Here is a 19,271-nt window from a genome sequence, read left to right on the forward strand (position 1 = left end):
TTTGTTTTGTTTGAAATGGAAAAAGAAAGAAGTTATTTCTCCTTTCAAAGCTTCTCAAGTTGATGGCCCTTCCTGCTTAAAGCTCCCTATAATGGGGACCAAGAATGAACCATTACTTCCTTTATCAAGGGGCTAGAGATTGGAGTTCATCAAAAGGATCCAGGATACTTCAGCTCCATAGAAAGTGCCCCAGTCTAATAGATCAGGAAGATGACTGCCCTGATTTTACTCCTTGACTTTATCATAAAAGCTAGACTGTATTTAAATTCAAAGGAGGGATAAAAAAGTATTCAGGCAGATATAGATCCTTTATAGAGGTAAAGAAATGTAAGAGAGCATCATAGAGGAAGTTGTTCCTGAATTTGACCTTGAAGGAAAAGGATTGCAAAAGACAGACATGGAAGTCTGTATTCTAGGTGGACCACCAAGGGTGGTCAGGGGACAGTTAATCTCTAACCCCACCCATTCCCACCCTCTACCTCTCCTAATACCCATGTATGGGAAACTAGAAGATTCAAGAGCTTGTGGAACAGAATTAATGAATGAAAAAAAGTTATTAAGCACTTATTTTGTAAGTGCTCCTATGGTCTGAAAATACAAAACCCTTCAGGAAGCTCATATTTACTTTTGGGGGACAAAACAGAGAAATTTACTGAGCTGTAAGACAGAGACATCTAAAAATTCAGTGGTAGAGTAGATAGCAAGATGTAGCAGGTGGTCAAATGGTAACAGCTGAGGTTTTGGATGGTGCAGCATCAGAACAGATAGTAAATAAAGCCTGGAGGATCTTGGGAGCAGAATGAGGAACAGGAGAGTCCCTTGGACATGGTCCTAAATTCTTTAATTCTCTTTTTAGGCTCGTGGTTCTGCAGGTGGCAGGAGAAGGAATGATGCTGCCTCTCAGGAAGACCAAGATAAACCGTACGTCTGTGATAGTAAGTATAGCCACACTGCTCTTCCTCTCTCTCCCTTTCCCTGAGCTCCTGCTGTCCCTTACAAATCCCTTGGCTGTCAGCCCAGGCTACCTGGCTTCAGCTGTCACCAGGACTTCTTTTCCCTTTCTCTTTAGGGAAATTATTATTTATTTTTGCTGTTCCCTGGCTTGCATGTTGTGGTCTGCGGCTGCTGCTGCTGCTCTTGCTGTGCTGCTGCTGCTCTTGCTGCCATCACTGCCTCTGCTGTTGCTGCTGATGCTGTGGCTGCTAATGTTGCAGCTGCTGTTGCCTCTTCTTCTTCCTCCTCCTTCTCCTTTTCTATCTCTTCATTTTCCTCCTCCTCCACTTGCTGCTGCTACCTCCTCTGTGAGTGTTTCTGCATGAGGGGGAAGGAAGTGAAATGGAAAGATCCCTTCAGCAAGATTCCTGCTGGGCCCAGGACTGCAACAGTTCAGCTCTCTGGCATTGTGCTACTTCATGGCTTCTCTCTGTCTCTGTCTCTCTCCTCTTTCTCCTCTCTTTTTCTCTTCCTTCCTTCCTTCCTTCCTTTTTTCTCTGTCTTCCCCCTCTCTCCCATTTTATCTCTTTCCCCTTGCCTATCTCTCCCTCTCTTTCCTCTTTTCCTCACTGTCTCTTTTCTTTCTCTTCTCCTTTCTCTCTTTTCTCACCTCCTTCTTTCTCCCTCCCTCTTTCCCTCTTTCCTTCCTTTCCCCCTTTCCCGCCTCTCCTCCCCCTTCTCTTCTTGATTTTTTTCTGTCATTGTTTGTCTCTGTTTCTCTGTGTGTCATTGCCTGTCTCTGTTTCTCTCTGTGTCTTTCTCTCTCTTTCCCCTTCTTTTCTTTTCCTTTCTTCTTCCTCTCCTTCTCTCTTCTCTTTGTCTCCCTCTGTTTTCTCCTCTCTCTTTCCCTTACACTCTCTCCTTTCTTCTCCCTCTTTCTCTTCCTCTATTTTTTCTCTCTCCCTTCCCCTCTCATTTCTTCTCTCTCTCCTCTTGTCTATCTCTCTCTTTCTTTTCTTCACTGTCTTCTGTCTTTTCCTCTTTCTTCTTTTCGCTTTCTCTCTTCTCTTTCCTCCCCTCCCTCTTCCCCTCCTTCCCCTATGCTCCCTCTCTCTATCTCTTTCTGTCTTTCTTTGTCTATCTGTCTCTGCCTGGCTCTGTCTCTGTCTCTTTCTGTGTTTGTCTCTGTCTCCGTCTGTCTCTGTCTCTGTCTGTCTGTGTTTGTCTTTGTCTCTCTGTCTATGTCTCTTTCTTTCTCTCTGTCTCTCTCTTTCTCTCTCTCCCTCTCCCTCTCTCCTTTTAAGATTCACCCTCTATTTCTTTCTTTGTTTCAGACAGTTACAAACAAAAGCATAACCCCAAAACCTCCGACAAAGGTACTTGGTTCTTGTATCTTTTCATTTATTCTTCCCACTAATTTTCTTCTTTTCCCTCTTTCTTTGCATAGGGAAAACTATGAATCTATATAATGGTGACTACTTTTATTTTAATCAATTTTCTTCCCTCTCTCCCCCCTTCCCTCCCTATTGAACCATAGAGTCTTTCCACTTCACTAAAATCTCTTTGATGAGTAATTGGCTAGCTCAGGAAGGTAGGGATTAGCAAATAATACCGCAGTGGGTCAGTGAGAAAGAAACAGTGGTTTTGTAAAGGGACAAGAAACTTGAATCTATCAAAGATTTATATACAATGCGATCTGACTTAATAAAGAGAAAGATTTGGTCTTCTTTCCAAGTATAGCACCCATAGCATTGTCTATGAAAGCCTCTGGACAGACAGAAGCTCCCTGTCCTAGATAACTTCTCATTGTCCAGGAAACTCTTTGCTTCTACTTTAAAAAGGACACCTGTTAAAACCACAGTCCCTATTAAGGGACTATTAAGCTTTTCTTTATTGTTATTATTTATTTATTTTGTTTTGAGGCAATGACTTGCCCAGGTCACACAGCTAGAATGTGTTTAGTTTCTGAGGCCAGATTTGAACTAAGGTCCTATTGAATTCAGAACCAGTGTTCTATCCACTATGCCATCTAGCTGCCCCTTAAGTTCTTTTTATCTGTTCACCAATCTGAGAAGGCATACCATATCTGCAAGTGATTACTCTTACCAGCTCCTTTCCAGAATGCCAGAGAGGTCAATGTACAAAGAGTTTAGGGGATCATTTACTATTTGGCATTGGGGATATATTCTGGAGCTCCAAGTCCCTCATGTTTAAATATAATATTTACAATTGTGGGCATACTTATGTACCATATTGGAATAAGGACAGAAGGTAATCAATGGAAGGTGGTCATGAGGGACTTAAGGCAAAGTAGTGATTTTCCCTCTGTATTGATTTAAAAGTTGTTCAGTGTTCAATAACTGGAGTTTATTTCATTATCAAAACCCCAATCCTTGTAGGATTTTTTATTCATTATCTCACCATATGGTACCAATGGGAAACAGCACGGTGTAGAGGCAAGAATTCTGGATCTGCTCATAGAAAAACTGAGTTTGAACCTCAATTCTGCTGCTTATTGCCTGGGTAACTCTGGACAAGTTACAAACTTTCTAGGACTTTGTTTCTTTATCTGTAAAATAAGATGGATGAACCAGATGATCTCTAAAGTATCTTTCAGGTCCAAATCTCATAAACCTATGTTACTCTTGTAAGGAATAGGCCCATATTAATATAATTCCATCCAATAATAAATTGAGAATATCAGCATGTTCTAGTGTCATCTTTTTATCATATAGATAAAGTAAGATAGAACCTGTTTTGATCCTGGGCAGTAGACACAGTTTAATTTCCCTGATGAGGTTCAAACACATCCCTTCCTACTTCAAAGATTTGTCTTGATCCACTGTAATCCTAGCCTGCCAGCTCCCTAAAGGTCTCTGTTGTTCTGGGGCAATGAAATGTGAAGTTTCCTTGGCCCCTTCAAAGAAGGATCAGTAGTTTTGTTTTCTTGCCAAAGAAGGCATTTTCATGTATAAAGGAAAATGGGATATATCTATAATACCTGTCTCTTGTTCTATGTGGGTTTTTTAAAAAGTTATCTGTCCACTTCTTGTAATTTAATATGAAGAATTTATCCACAGAAGCTGAGACTGGTTAGCCTTTAGATAAAGGTTTTGCATTGGCTTCCTAACTAAATTTGAATTTAAACTTAGATTTTTTTCCAATTCACTCTGTACTCTTTTTCTGCCTGTCACCTTCTATTTCCTTTCCTTACCTATTTAATTTCAAACCTCAGCCCTTATCTTCCTTGTTGGATGCTTCTTTGCTGGGCATGATTCTCTTGCCCATTTCCCCCTTTCTATATCACTTCCCTCTGCAACCATAGGATAATATCTTTCTTATAAACCATTTAGGTCAAACCATGTTAGGTCATAAATTCTTCCTTTATTCACAGATCTGATGGGTAAAATATTCCTTGCTCTCCTAATTTGCTGATGTTATCACCCTTTATGTCTAAATCATGTACTCATTTTGACCTTATCTTGATATATGCAATGAGTTGTTAGTTTCTAGCATGTGTCTGTTAAACCACTTTCTAGTTTTTTCTGGCAATTTTTGTTAAATAGTGATTTCCCCAAATCTTGGAACTTTTGGTCTATCAAACATCAGATTATCAAAGACACTTACTATTGTTCATAGTATACCTAATATATTCCACTGATCTGCCACTGTTTCCCAGACAGTGCCAGATTGTTTTGATGATTATCTCTTGTAAAACAGTTTGAGATTTGGTACTACCAAGCCACCTTCCTTCACATTTTTTTTTTTCCATTTACTCCCTTGGTATTCTTGATGTTTTGTTCTTCTAGATGAATTTGGTTATATTTTTTTTCTAGCTCCATAAAACAATTTTTTGGTAGTTTTATCCTTATGACCCTGAAAAAGTAAATTAATTTATGTAGAATTGTCATTTTTATTATATTGGCTCGGCCTACCCATGAGCAATTAATATCTTCTCGCTAATTGCTTAGATCTGACATTATTTGTATGAAGTGTTTTGTAATTGTGTTCATATAGTTCCTGAGCTTGTATTAGCAAATAGATTCCCAAGTATTTTTTATTGTTTGCATTTATTTTAAATGGAATTTCTCTTTCTATCTCTTCCTGCCGAACTTTGTTGATAACATATAAAAATACTGATGATTTATCTAGGCTTATCCCCTTCCCTTTTTTTTGCCTTGAGTGAGGCCAAGGACTGTAGCTTTCCCTTTCTGCATTCAGGCTTTCTGGTTAAATTATCTAGCAGCTTGGTGATTAATGGACTTTATTTTTATCTAGCGCCCTTCAGACTTGTGATCCTTTGGGACAGGAATGACCTTTGAAGAGGTCATGTGGCCCATCCCCCTGTACTGGACAAAGAATGCTTTTAATAATCCCTAATGCATCCTAAGTAGAGAGGTGTCTAGTCTCTTCTATGAATGTCCCCCGAGAGGGGGGGTTACCATAGCTGCCTTTTCCCCATCATTTCAGCTGTTCTTTAAATGATGGTCTCTCCTTACTATGAATTTAAATTTCCCCTACTGTAACCCTATTGCCTTTTGTTTCCTCCCCCTGAAACCAAATGAATATCTACAGTTCTAGCAGTCCATTTTAACCTTCTTCTTTGGGCTGCCTGACCATGCCTACCTTTCTATATGCCTCCTTTGGTTCTGTTCTCCAGAACAAAATCTGTTAATTATGTGACCCTCTCTCTTCCATGCTTTCTTTCATGCCTGGGGCTAAGTTAAGTGCTCAGATCTGAAACTGTGTCAAGGTCTAGTCAGTGATGAATGGAATAGACTCATTTCTCTGTAAACTTTAAAGTGCTAAGTTAATGTGAGTTTTTCTTTTTTCTCCCCTTAAAACAACAATAGCAACTAACACTAGCACCGAATAGGGCTGTACTTTGACTACAGCTCTACTCACTGATATATCAATATATTTTGGCAGTATCATTACTTTGTATACACTGTCCCTTGCAAGTTCCCAATCCACTTCAGTTTTGATACTGGCACTGGTACCCAGCCAAGTGTGTACTAGATTATATTTATGTATTTGGTGACCCTTTCCTTCATCAATCACTTCATATTTTATCCTATTGAATCTCAATAAAGAAATGCAATAATATGTGACTTCAATATATAAGATTCAATAAGGACAAATTTCTTAAGATTGCACAGTAGTTAAATTCCATTCTCCACAGATTTGTAATCCCTGCCATCTTTGTATTGTCTGCCAGTTGGATTTGCATAATTCCCTACTCCATCTTTCAAGTCGTTAATGAAAATATCAAGTCATCTTGGACTCAGAAGAGGCCCTTATGAGTCCCCATGCAACACTTCTTCCAATGTAGATGTGGAATGCTTAATGATTATTTTTCAAGTTTGATTTTGTTTAACCAGCCTTGGTATTTATTCCTTAGTATAGCTGTTCGATTGTGTTCTCATTTCCAATTTCCCCTAGGAGAGGGGCAGATGGAACAGTATTAAGTGCTTTGGTTACTAATGCCAGTTGATAGATATTTTGTCTATTGCTTTCATGTAGCCACTGGGTATCCTGTTTTGGAGAAATACTAAATTATTTGAACGTGGTGAGGTTTTTTTGACCTATTCATGGTGCCTCTAGTCTTTTACTTTATTTTCCTGCAAGTAATCACAGTGCTACTGCTTTATTAACTATCTTACAGTTTGCCAAGTTTGGGAGTTAAGGTGTTTCCCTTTTCAATTTCTTGCCAAAGGAAGGACTTAGGAGATGAAAGTTTATTTCTCATCTTTCCCACCTGTCACCCATAAACAAAGCAACTGCATGTGATAGCCTGGGAGATCCTATTCAACTGAACTGAAATATTTGTTGAATTGAATAGAAATGAATCCTGCCTAATTCAAACTAGAGGTTCCCCATCTGTAATTTCCCAGTTCTTTTTTAATCCTTGGTTTAGATACTTTTCTTCTGGTTTGGAGGAATGCCAATCTCCAGGAATTCTTCTCTCCTATGGCCATTGTAATCAATCTTCTTATTATTGCAATAGAGAGATAGTGTGATATAGTAGACAAAAGCATGGCCTCAAAGACCTAGTTTCTTGCTCCTGACATGTTAGCTATGTGACCCTGAGCAAATTCCTACCTTTCAGTGCTTTAGGCAAATCTACAACTCACTTGTAAATTCCCTATACCCATAAAATTACAGGTCTGATCCTGATGTCTATTTATTGTTATAATTCCTGAAAGTTATTAATACTAATAGCTAAAAGGAATAATAGCTTGAGGCATAGAGTATTGTATAAATGTATTCAGGTTGTTAATTCAGGGGTTTAGAACTATGATTTTATTGGCATAGGTAATTCCTGGTGAGCAAACTTCTATCAATTTAAATTAGCAACTGTCTTCCAAATTGAGGCTTTAAAGAGTTGCCTGAAGCACTGAGAGATTGAATGTCCATTTTGAATTAGAGGTAAGACTTGAACACAGATCTTCTTAACCATAAGGTCTTGTGCCTTATTGGCTACTATATACTCTTTTAGATATGGCCTTTAGTACCTAATCCTTGTCAATAAAAGGAATAAATGTTGAACAGTCCAGTTATGTTCCACTTCATTGTTTTGCTGGTCTTAGGCTGGGATGGTTGTGAGGAAGGAAGGACCTGGAGAGAAGTCTCACTGCCCCTGAGCAAACCTGGAATTTGTTAGATCCCAGGCATATGATATTGGATCCCAGGTAGATTATGCCTTTTTTGGTAGTAAAAAGGTGGGACAATATAACATCAGTGAAAAGAACCAATTCTGAGTAAAAGTGGCAGTCAATTGTATTTTCTTTCTTTTTTTTAAAATTAATTTTATAATTATAACATTTTTTTGACAGTACATATGCATGGGTAATTTTTTACGACATTATTCCTTGCACTCCCTCCTGTTCCGAATTTTCCCCTCTTTCTCTCCACCCCTTCCCCTATATGGCAGGCATTCCCATACATATTAAATATGTTGTAGAATATCCTAGATACAATATATGTGTGCAGAATTTGTTGTTGTTGTTGTTGCAAAGGAAGAATTGGATTCAGAAGGTAAAAATAACCTGGGAAGAAAAACATAAATGCAAACAGTTTACACTCATTTCCCAGTGTTCCTTCTCTGAGTATAGCTGAGTCAATCGTATTTTCAATCCTTTCCCAAGGTCACTTCCCTTTTCTCTCAGGTACTTTAATGCCGTTATTCTCTTCTTAATATTCTCTTCTTTAGTAAAAAGGAAGGAAGCAGGGAAACAAGTGTTGATTAAGCATCTACTATGTGCAAGACATTGTACAAAATGTTTTACAATTATTGTCACTTGTTTCCTACAACAACCCTGGGAGGTAGATGCTATTATTTTTTCCTTTTGTATTTGAAGAAATTGAAGCAGACAGAAATAAAGTCACACAGCTTATAAGTGTCTGGGGGTAGGATTTGCATTCAGAGGTCTTCTGCCTTGTCTACTGTGCCACAGATATTTAATAAAGATGGACTGAAGTCTCAGAACCATTCTCAGGCTTGAGTCTATCCAGATTTGCCTGAGATCAGTTCTTATCAGTGTCCATCTCTTGTAACTTGATAAGCTTTGTTCCAAAATTCTTCTGGTTCCCATGAAGGTACATATAGACAAATAAGCTAGTGAGGGCCACCAAGGGTTTGTAGGGTCCCATGGTCACAAAGGAAGTCAGCCTGAAATGGAATATGCAGTTTCATACCACAGAGAAATGGTTGGGATAGCTGCAGGATACTGAAGACATGGGGCAGTGGGGCTAAAATAAGTTCAGTTTACTCAAGGGCAAATTTGTCTTGCAAGTAGTTTCCTATTGAAACTTGAAAAAAGCTAGGTTAGGAGTAACAAAAAACAGTTTCCCTCATGTTGGGTTTTAGAACCCCCACATCTTATTGGATCCTTACAACTCTTTGAAATCAGTGCTATCATATATAACATATTTACATATTATATATGACATAATTAATAAATTTATTAATTATATTTAATTAATTAATTTTTATTATATTATATTAATTATATAATTTGTATATTATAGCTTTCTAGCTGCTTATATATATTAGTGATAGCTTCCTGCTAGAAGTTGCTATAGCTGTGGATATTTGAATGGTTATTTGTTTGTTCTAGGATAGTTTCCCTTGGTCTCCTGAATCTCCTTTATGTCATTCATATTAGATCCGGAATTGGAGTCAGGTAGACCTGGCTTCAAATCATATCTTTGACACTATCTGGGAGATTATGGGCAAGTCACTTCACTTTTATCTGCCTCAATTTCTTCAACTATAAAATAGGGATAATAACGGCACTTATATCCCAGGACTATGGTGAGGACTAAATGAAATAATATTTGTAAAAACATTTACCATAGTGTTTGGCACCGAATAGGCACTTAATAAATGCTTATTTCTTTCCTCTATCTTTTGATCCTCAATTTCTCATCTGTAAATGGGGATATAAATATTTGTAGTACCTATGTCAAAGTTGTTATGAGGCTCAGCTAAGAAGGGACATGTAAAGTCTTTGCAATCCTTCAAGAGATATAGAAATGCCAGTTGTTTCTATTGTATTTTTATTATTCCCTTCTTCTGTCAAAGCTCTCTTTTTTTCAGTATTTGTTTTCATTTAGCTGTCTGGAAAAGAAATATCTATAAACTCATTCATATCAAGTTGGGGAAAGTGCCTCATTAATCCATATTAAAGGATATGTATGTGTATGTGTTTGTGTGTGTGTGTGTGTGTGTGTGTGTGTGTGATAATAGGGTAATGTGGTAACCTTCCATCTTTCTTCAGAGGCATTGTGGCAATTCCCATAGCAGCTGCTCCAAACTTTCCCCCTCCTATTTTCCCAAATCCCCTGCTTTACTCTCACCTCTCTAACTCTCTGCAAATGGACATTTTTCATTCTTTACTGAAACATTTGGGGCTGTCAGACATGAGCAGAGTTAATTTCTCTCCACCACCAAATACTTCAAACATTCTCTTCACTTCTTTTCTGCTTCAAATGAAGCAATGCTTTTCTTTCTAAAGCTGATTTGTCCTTTCATAAAAAGTGTAGTCAAGTGCCAACTTGGACTCAAGAAGAACTGGGTTCAAATCATGACCCCCATACTTACTAACTGTGTGATGCTGGGCAAGTCCATCAACTTCTAGGGATACCAACAGCACTGACTTCAAAGGGTTGTTATAAGATTCCATTAAAGTATATAAAGCACTTTCATCATCTAAATGTGAGCAATTATTGTTGTTGTCATTGTCATTGTGGTTGCAATAATAATAAAATGTCATTATTCCATCAGCTTCTCCTGAACAATTAGTGCTCAAATAATTAACTCTTCTCCCTCAGAATTTTCATTCTCTCCCTTTCTACTGATTTCTTTCTTTCACCCACAGAAATGTTATGATATTCTTTATCTTAAAAATACAGCTCTGCTGTTCCTTCACATTACTATTCTATCTCTCTTATTTCTTCAGTCAAATATTATTAAAGAGCCATCTGCACTTTGTCCCTACTGCTTCATTACCCAGTCACTCCTCAGCTTCTTACAATCTACATCCATCATTCTCCCAAAATGTTCTTTCTCCATTTTCATTTTCTTATTTTTTTTTATTGTTGTTGTTTAGTCATGTTCAAATTTTTGTGATTCCATTTGGGTATCCATGGCAAAAATAATGTAGTGGTTTGCCATTTCCTTCTTCAGCTCATGTAACAAATGGGGAAATTGAAGCCAAAAAAGTTAAGTGATTTGCCCAGGGTCATAGCTAGTAAATGTCTGAGGCTGGATTTGAACTTAGGTCTTCCTGTCTCCAGAGCTGATACTATATCCACTATACCACTAAATGCCCCTCCTCATTTTCTTTAATTTTTGCATTTGACCCCTTCAGTTTCTCTCCTACTTCTCTATATTTGCAATTTCTCTGATTCTTTTTTTTTCTCTTCTAACTTCCTGATTTTTTGGTACTCATAGCTCTTTACCTAGGTGTTCTTTTTTCTCCTTCTGTTTGCTTTCCCATGGAATTTCAGCCATATCCTGGACTTCTACTCAGGAAAGACTAATAGAGTTCAAATCCTACCCCTGACATTTGTTAGCTATGTGACAAAGTTACTTTCCAGGTTTCAGTTTCTTGATCTGTAAAATGGGAAGGTTGGAGTGGATATCTCTATAGTCCCTTGCACTTCTGTTGATGCACCACCATTCTTCAAGACACCCACACCCACAGTCTTGGATTCATTTTTGATTTTCTGCTTTGTCCCTCCCTTTCATATCCAGTTAGTTGATGAGACTTGTTGTTTCTCTTCCTGTAGTTACATATGTACACTTCTCCTCTTTCTATCTGACACATAGTAAGTATTCAATAAATGCTTGTTGATGGATGGTTTGAAGGTTTCAAGAATACTTCTGCTTTATTTTGGTTTGAATATCATGTCCACTTCATTCAGCATTATTGATTTAGTACATGACAGAAACTGTAGAAGCCCAAGTTGCCATCTTTTTGTTTGAGTAAATTGTCCCTATAAGTGGGCAAACCTCTACACTTTTTCATAAGGTGATTTTTACACAATGCAAATTTGCCTAGGGACTTGGGGAAGGGAGGAAACAAGGGATCCATTGACTTATGGAAAGAGGGTAGCAGTTTAAGGACACACAAGGTCCATGGGTAGAGAAGTAAGAGCAAGAGAAACACTCAGGAGTGGGGACAGACTTGAGCAGATCAAGCACTGATAGAGGGAAGACAGACACCTGGGGCTATATAGGGGGTGAGTAAGGAGGGTGGGGCATATAAAGGTGATTGTAATAGGAGGTGGGGAAATAGAGGACGTGTTTGTGTGAGTGTGTGTGTGGTTTCAAACCAATCCCCTGATTGCACAGAGATGGTAGAGGTTTCTCAGTGCCTTTGTTCTGCTTTTATTTGGAAGTTATAGGGTTTTGGGTTTTTTTTTTTTTTGAGGGGTGAAAAGTCACAAGCTGAGAAATAGGAGTAGAAAGAGGAGCACAGTACTATGCTATAAAGTTAATATAAGTTGTTTTTGGAATGTAGATTTCTCTCAGAATTCTTTATGTAAAATTGAATTTTAATAATGTAAATTATCGGGGGCATCTAGGTGGTGCAGTGGATAGAGCACCAGCCTTGAATTCAGGAGGACCCGAGTTCAAATCTGATCTCAGACACTTAACACTTCCTAGCTGTGTGACCCTGGGCAAGTCACTTAACCCCAGCTTCAGAAAAAAAAATGTAAATTATCTGTATTACAAATCATGATTCTACTTTTTGGGGTACACTTTATTTTTTCACTATGAACATTACTGTAAGTACAATTATGATGTATACATCTTGGATTGCCATAGTTATATGATTCTCAACAGGATGGACTATTAGGATCCATCTTCCTTCAGTGATATTTTTTGTTATTAAATTGTGTAGGATCAATGGAAATGAATCTTTTCATTTGTCTGGAGGGATATTGACATATGTAATCTTCCTGCCTTTGGTTGTGTTCAAATAGAGACTGGATGATCATTTGCTAAGGATGTTATAGGGGAAATATTTGCATTGGGTTAGAGTTTGGATTGGATAATCCCTTCCAATTTTAAGAATCTGATTTGTTGCATCTATGTAAGCGTATGTATTTAAGTCATACATAAGTCAAACTGTATAAGTCAAAATGACTTCCTCTTGCATAAGAGGCTATAGAATTCTTAAGTTCTTTCAAAAATTGGATACCACTTCTTGATTTCATCATCATCACCATCATTATCATCATCAAAGTCCTTATCAGTATGTTATAAACATCAGCTAATGGCAAGTTCTGTGTCCACTTTGTAGATGAGGATGTTAAAGCAAGAGAGAAGTAGGTTACTCAGAATAACAAAGAACTTTAGAAGCAGATTTACAAATAAACTCAGGATTTGTAACTCTTTCATCAAGGAATAGGTGTATATCCCTGGGCTCTCATTCTCTAATTGCCTTTGGCAATTTCCTTTTGTTTTCCCGCCTTAAAAAGACTCAAACCAAACCAACCAACCAACCAACCAACCAACCAAACAAACAAACAAAAAAAACCTTAACAAAACAATTGACAGCTACACATTTTGTGTTCCAAGTTCCTCTTAGCGAACCTCAGCAGAATCTTTGTCATAAGTAAGTAGGGAAATGGGAAAGAGAGTCTCTTTCTCTCACTGTGCATTTAGAATTCTGCTTCCTGCTGGGGTCAAGTTCCTTTACTTAAATTGCTCCCAGATGCTTCTCTTCCTCAAGGCAAGAAGGAATAAGTGGGAAAAAATTCCCCTTTGCCAAAAGAGAAGGCTGTATACAATAACTGCTGCACTGGGAACCTTTTTGGTCTTGGAATGGGGCAAAAAATGTTTTTGCTCTCTAAGATATTTACCCTGGAGGAAAGGAGAGAGGGAAGGAGAGAGGACTTAATTGCGCTTGTAATCTGTGTCCTCATTTTATGTTTGTTGTGTGCTAGCAACACAGGATTCAGATGCACATTTTCTTGAATTGGAAAGACAGTAAAAACTGTGGATAAAGAATTTTCTTCTTCCTCTGAACCTCAGCACCTAGGACAGCACCTCACTGCCCTAGCACAGTCAGCACCTTGTACATAGAAGGCACTTAATCATAGATTTTCTTTGTTGGATTGAATTCTTTTTAAAGCTGGATAGTATAGAAAGGATGATTTTAAAAGTGCTTAGGACAAAAAAACAAGCTGATGGAAAGAGAATCTTTAATTAGAGAATAGGGATGTGAAAATTTCTAAAAGTCTCAGGTTTGAATTTTGCTCTGATTCTATATGACAGACAATTAAATAATTGTTATTACCCACACATTAAGAAGGATTGATTGTTCATGATGCCAGATATCCTCCTTCCTAAGAGTTTTTAACTTAGAATCAGGAGGTGCTGGGTTCAAATCCCATCTCAAACACTTGTGAACAAATCAAACTATGACTCAATTTCTTTATAAGATGAAGGAATTAGACTTAGTGGTCTCTAAAGTCCCTTCCATTTCTAAATCTATTATTCTATTTCTTCCTACTTAACTTTTTATTCCCCCCACTTCTGAGAAGGAAATATCAGAATCGTTCTCTTAATTGCTTGTCTTAGTGGGCTCTTTTGGTTTTAGAAGTTTCAAGAGCTATTCTGAAAGATTAGTTAAAGCATCTGAAGATATGTGAATAATTCTACTTGGTGAAAATAAAATTATACTTGTAGTAGTATTACATGAAATATAAGTAAAAATATGTAATTTTTATTACTGGGGGAACTTTCTCTGCTAATACAGATTGCAACTAATCTATAATTTATAATCTTAATGTTGTCTGAAACTCAAGTGACTTGCTGCTGATTACATAGCTAGTTAATATCATAAGGTAGGTCTTTTGACTCTAGTACTATATACTATGCCATACTACCTCAGTGGATAAAGTGCTGGACTTAGAATAAAGCATTGAGTTCAAATTCTCCCTCAGATACTTGCTAGCTATGTGACCATCAGCAAAGCCACTTAGCTCCTCTCAGCCTCAATTTCTTCATCTGCAAAATGAAGATAATAATAGCATTGGTAGAGACAGCATGATATAATAGAAAAACCAAAGGACTTAGAGTCTAGGATCAAGTCCTCACTCTACCACGTCCCAAAATGTAATTTTGGGCAAAGTTCTTAATCTCTCTGAGCTCTAGCTTCTCAATCTGAAAAATGTGGATAATAATACCTCACAGGGTTGTTGTGAGACTAGGATGACTAACACATGGGAAGTGCTTTGTAACTATAAATTTCTTTGCATGTAATCTATGATCAATTTTTATTTATTGATATTTATTGATAAACATCATGTTTGATCACCATAATATATAAGATCCCAGGAAAGTCACTTAACCTCTATTTGCCTTGGTTTCCTCAAATGTAAAATGAAGATTATGATAGTATCTACCTCCCAGAATTACTGTAGGAATCAAATGAAATAATATTTGTAAAGTGCTGAGTACATTGCCTGGGATATATTAGGTGCTTAATAAAAATGCTTGTTTTCTTTGTCCTTCCCTCTCTCACTCTGTTCCTTCCTTTTCCTCTTCCCTATGTAATGATGAAATTGTTGAAATTACACATATTCAGATATTGAATATTTCTAAGTCATCCTAAATCTCACTTCTTATACAAAGTCCCTTTGTATGTGCTAATTCATATCCCTTAATTTCAGACTAGGATCAGATTTCTATTTACCAAAGTCAAGGAAAGGTTCCAAAGTATGAAGCCATTGCTGACATATAGGAATTCCTGTATCTTTATGGCTGGCAATGGGAAGCTCTGCTGGACCAAAAGTATCCAAGAGCATAGTTCTCTCTGTCCACCTGTGGGAATGGTAGCTGGTAATGCTCAAATTCTTCTGCATGGTGGCTACCATCCATCAGTATAGACAGACAAAAGATGTGTTCTTGAGAATGTTCTTGAGAGTGTGGATATGTCCTGAATAAATTTGATATGGCATAATATGACACATGACTGACTTTGGAGATTTTTTTTTCCCTCTACCGGTGAAAATAGTCTCAGATCTTCCAACATTAAAACAAGGCTCATGGGGCTCTGTAGGGGAATCTTCCTTTTTATATGTTAGCAGACTTTGGATCACTTAACTACCTAAATGATTCTATTGAGCAACCATCCAAAAAAGAGCTCCCTCCTTTTCCCTTTCTGTCCTTGCCTCTCCCTTCTAGATTTACCTATATTGATTGTCATTCTTCCTTTTTCCTTTTGAAAAGTGGTGCTAATAAAAGCATTTTTTAGGAAAAAATGCTTAGAGATCTTTAGGTATCAGGCTTTCTGGGTTGTATAACTAAGGCAGTTAAGTGGCCATTAAGGGTACCTGAACCTTAGAGTTCATCACTTTGGAGGTTGGACGGGGCTTTTGGGGAGGAAGAAAGGGAAAGGGGTATAATGGGATTGCATATTGAAAATGACTGCCATGTAAAGCTTTCATAAATCATAGCTTCAATTGAGACACGTTTTCAAGAGAAGGTCTTGGGCCCTCCTGGATTTAAATGGGCAGGGGGAGAGGTGATATCTTGGAGAATGAGAACAGGAATGGCAGAAGATGCTGACCTATTATCATGTTCACCCCTTCCTTTTCCTTTTCTCCTCTCTAGTCTGTGGCAAACGTTACAAGAACCGGCCAGGGCTCAGCTATCATTATGCTCACACACACCTAGCCAGTGAAGAAGGGGATGAAGCCCGGGAGCAAGAGACGCGGTCCCCCCCTGTCCACAGAAATGAAAACCACAGACGTGAGTACCTTCCTATCCTATTCTTTTGATTTATTTGTTTGGGCCTGGGATGAAATAGGAATGGGAGTGAGGGTAGGACTGGATAGAGTTGAAAAATTCTTTCTCTCCTCTCTATTTTCCTCTCTATTCTTCCCCCTCCCTCTCCCTCTCTCTCTTCTTCCTTTTCTTTCCCTCCTCCTCCCCCAACCTTTTCTGTGTTCTTAGCCATTCTTATTGATTTGTTCTCTGCCATGGGGGAAGCTGGATTTTTGAGCAGAGCTGTTTAGCCCTCTCTGTTGCTAAGCTGAGCTCGAGGACTCCACACCAGCTCAGCATGAGCTGTGTGGCAGGCCGAATTTCTATCACTGTTCCCAGAGGGAGGGAAAGGAAGTGGTTAAAGGAGGAAATGGGAGGGGTCCTTAACTACCCCAACATCAAATGTCATTCCTGCTGTGGCTGTTCCTCAGATCAAGGAAATCTACCACTTGCTTCTGTAGAACCAAGTTTTGACTTGCCCAGCTAGTGATGAATTTGGTACTACCGCCTCTGGGCGTGTCTATTCCAACTGAATATTGAATTTCACTATTCAGCCATCACGAGCTATAAGAAAGTGTCTTTGATATATTGTTTTGTGTACTGACTCTGGCTTTGTTTTCGGGGTCAGAATTCTGCTGCAGGAGCCCTTTGCCCTGGATATAGTGCCCTAGAGTCTTCAGGCTGTTTTGTATGTGCACTCAGCTTACAAACATTATCTCTATGTCCTTGTCTTTTTGAAAGCAGTGTTCAATAGACCTAAACAGATCCCTGAAGGATTTCTATTTCTTTTTCCATTTTCACTTTTCTTTCTTTGCTGGACCAGCCTCTAAGCTATGGTTTGGTTATTCAAGAACTCCAACTACTAACAAATGGAGAGTCAGAATTGGTAGTGGGAATGCTTGATATGGTTTTAAGCTGGTTATTTCATTCTATCACCATAATCTAGAATTGAAAAGAGTATTACTCAAAAATTTTGTAGGTCTTGGTAAGTCATATGATCATAAATTTAGTACTAGGAAGGATTCTACAGGCGATTTATTGCAATGCTTTGACTTTACAGATAAGAAAATTGAGACCCAGAGATTTAGCGGCAGCTAGATGATGCCGTAAAGGGCATTGGATGGCCAATGAATAGAGCACTGAGTTTGGAGTCAGGAAGACTTTAAATAAAATCTGGTCTCAGATAATTACTGGCTATGTGACCCTTGGGTAGTCATGTTACACTGTTTTCCTTAATCCACAGGAGAAGGAAATGGCAAGCCACTCCAGTAATCTTGCCAAGAAAACCCTATGGATAGTATGGTCCATGGGATCATAAAGAATAGGACACAACTGAACAACAACAAGGTGGTACAGAGGGTAGAATCTAGGACTGGAATCAAGAATTCCTGAGTTCACTTCCTGAGTTCAAATCCAGCCTAGGCAAGACCCTTAATCTGTTTGCCTCAGTTCCCTCAATTGTAAAATAGGGATTACAATAGCATCTTTCTCCCAAAGTTGTTATGAGGATCAAATGAAGCAAAAATTGCAAAGTGCTAAGCATAGTACCCAGCACATAGTAGGAATTATGCAAATATTAGTTAATATTATTACCATTATTAAATGATTTGCTAAGTGTCACACAGGTGTAAAAGTTCCCTGTCTCTAAATTCAGTTCTCTTTTATTGGACCATACTGCTTCAGAAGTATTACCAAATGGTTTCCTGTTTGGTGGGAGTTGATGGTAAAGTATATGATTCAGCAACTTTAAAAGAGTCTGAACTTGGGTGTTCCTCTCCCCCAAGCCCTGACTCTTTTTTTTAGTATGTACAATTGCTCCATATGCATTTCAGATGCTAGATTTCAGGGTGAGAATCAGGGTGCAACAATATATCTAAAGAAAGGTTGACTACTCTCACCTCTCAGCCTAGGATACCATCTAGGATAATTAACATTCCTATACTAAAAATTTTACTTCACTAATTGTTTGTTTCTTTTGTGCCTGGAGACAATTCTTTATGTAACTTTAACACAGACAACCCAACCCACCTTTCTCTGTTTTCCTTCTTCTTTCTGTGGGTATTGGAGTTCTTCTGCCAAAGGGGCCCTGCTTCTGAGGAAAACGAGTCTGAAAGACCTCTGTCTTCCCCACTAGTTCCTCCTGCTCGCCCATCTCCTTCTCCTGAGAACCTATGCTGATGCTTCTGTGTCTTAATCATCCTTTAATTCAGAAAGAGGAAAAATAATCAGCCTTCTTCTGCTAAGGTTGACTCTTCCTCACAGTTTCTTTCCTTCCCATAGTGTGGCTCTTTATTTATATTGACATCTTGAAAATATTTATTGATTTGCTCTTATTTTTACCCCCACAACACTTTCTCCCCAAAGTCTTTTTTTCAAGTGGGCACATTTTTTTCTATCCAAGATTCTCTTTTCATCTGACCATCTTAGAATTATTTTCTTCACTTCACTTCCATGATTTTATCAGTTGGATATCATTGGCTCAACAGAAAACTGACCCTTGCTTTCAACTGAGATCATTTCCTTTTCTTAGGTGGATGTGCCTTTGTAAGAAATTACATCTTGACTCTTGCTTTCCAGACCATTTTGCACTTACAATTCATTGTCTTGCATGATGGTTGCAGCCGTTTTTCTGTCTCTTTTTTCTTCCTGCTGATGAGAAAACTGATTCTTCAAAGAGATCATCTGATAGATTAAGGTTTCAAACCATGTGGAAGATAATAATTATGTCATAGGTTGAAAGAAAGCTTCGCATGGGCAAAAATTCTAAGACTTACGTAAACAACATTTTCACTCAAGCTTCCTTACACACTCATTTGAAGACTGTTTTTGATTAATCCCAGTCTTGCTATGATCATTGAGATGGATCCAGTATATTGACCAAAGATCAATCAATCAATCATTTGTTAAGTGTCTACTCTGTGCTAGAACCAAAGAAGGGACCCCTAAACTCTAAAATTATTTGGAGAAAATCTCCTTCAATTCTGCCTCAGTAAGGGAACCCCTGCAGAGGGAAACAAGACAGTTTCATTCTGTTATCTTCTATCCAATT

General features: G+C 38.1%; 1 protein-coding gene across 8 annotated transcripts in view; it reads left to right on the forward strand.

Annotated features, from left to right (window-relative positions):
* Positions 1–19,271, forward strand: part of DPF3 (double PHD fingers 3) — a 397,766-nt gene that overhangs the window by 267,309 nt on the left and 111,186 nt on the right. For all 8 annotated transcript variants that reach the window (XM_074290117.1, XM_074290119.1, XM_074290121.1 and 5 more), the window contains 2 exons: positions 857–935; positions 16,070–16,207. In XM_074290117.1, the coding sequence (XP_074146218.1) occupies positions 857–935; positions 16,070–16,207 (217 nt within the window). The remainder of the gene's footprint in view (positions 1–856; positions 936–16,069; positions 16,208–19,271) is intronic.

Source organism: Sminthopsis crassicaudata, chromosome 2, assembly GCF_048593235.1.
Source record: "Sminthopsis crassicaudata isolate SCR6 chromosome 2, ASM4859323v1, whole genome shotgun sequence".
Taxonomy (NCBI): domain Eukaryota; kingdom Metazoa; phylum Chordata; class Mammalia; order Dasyuromorphia; family Dasyuridae; genus Sminthopsis; species Sminthopsis crassicaudata.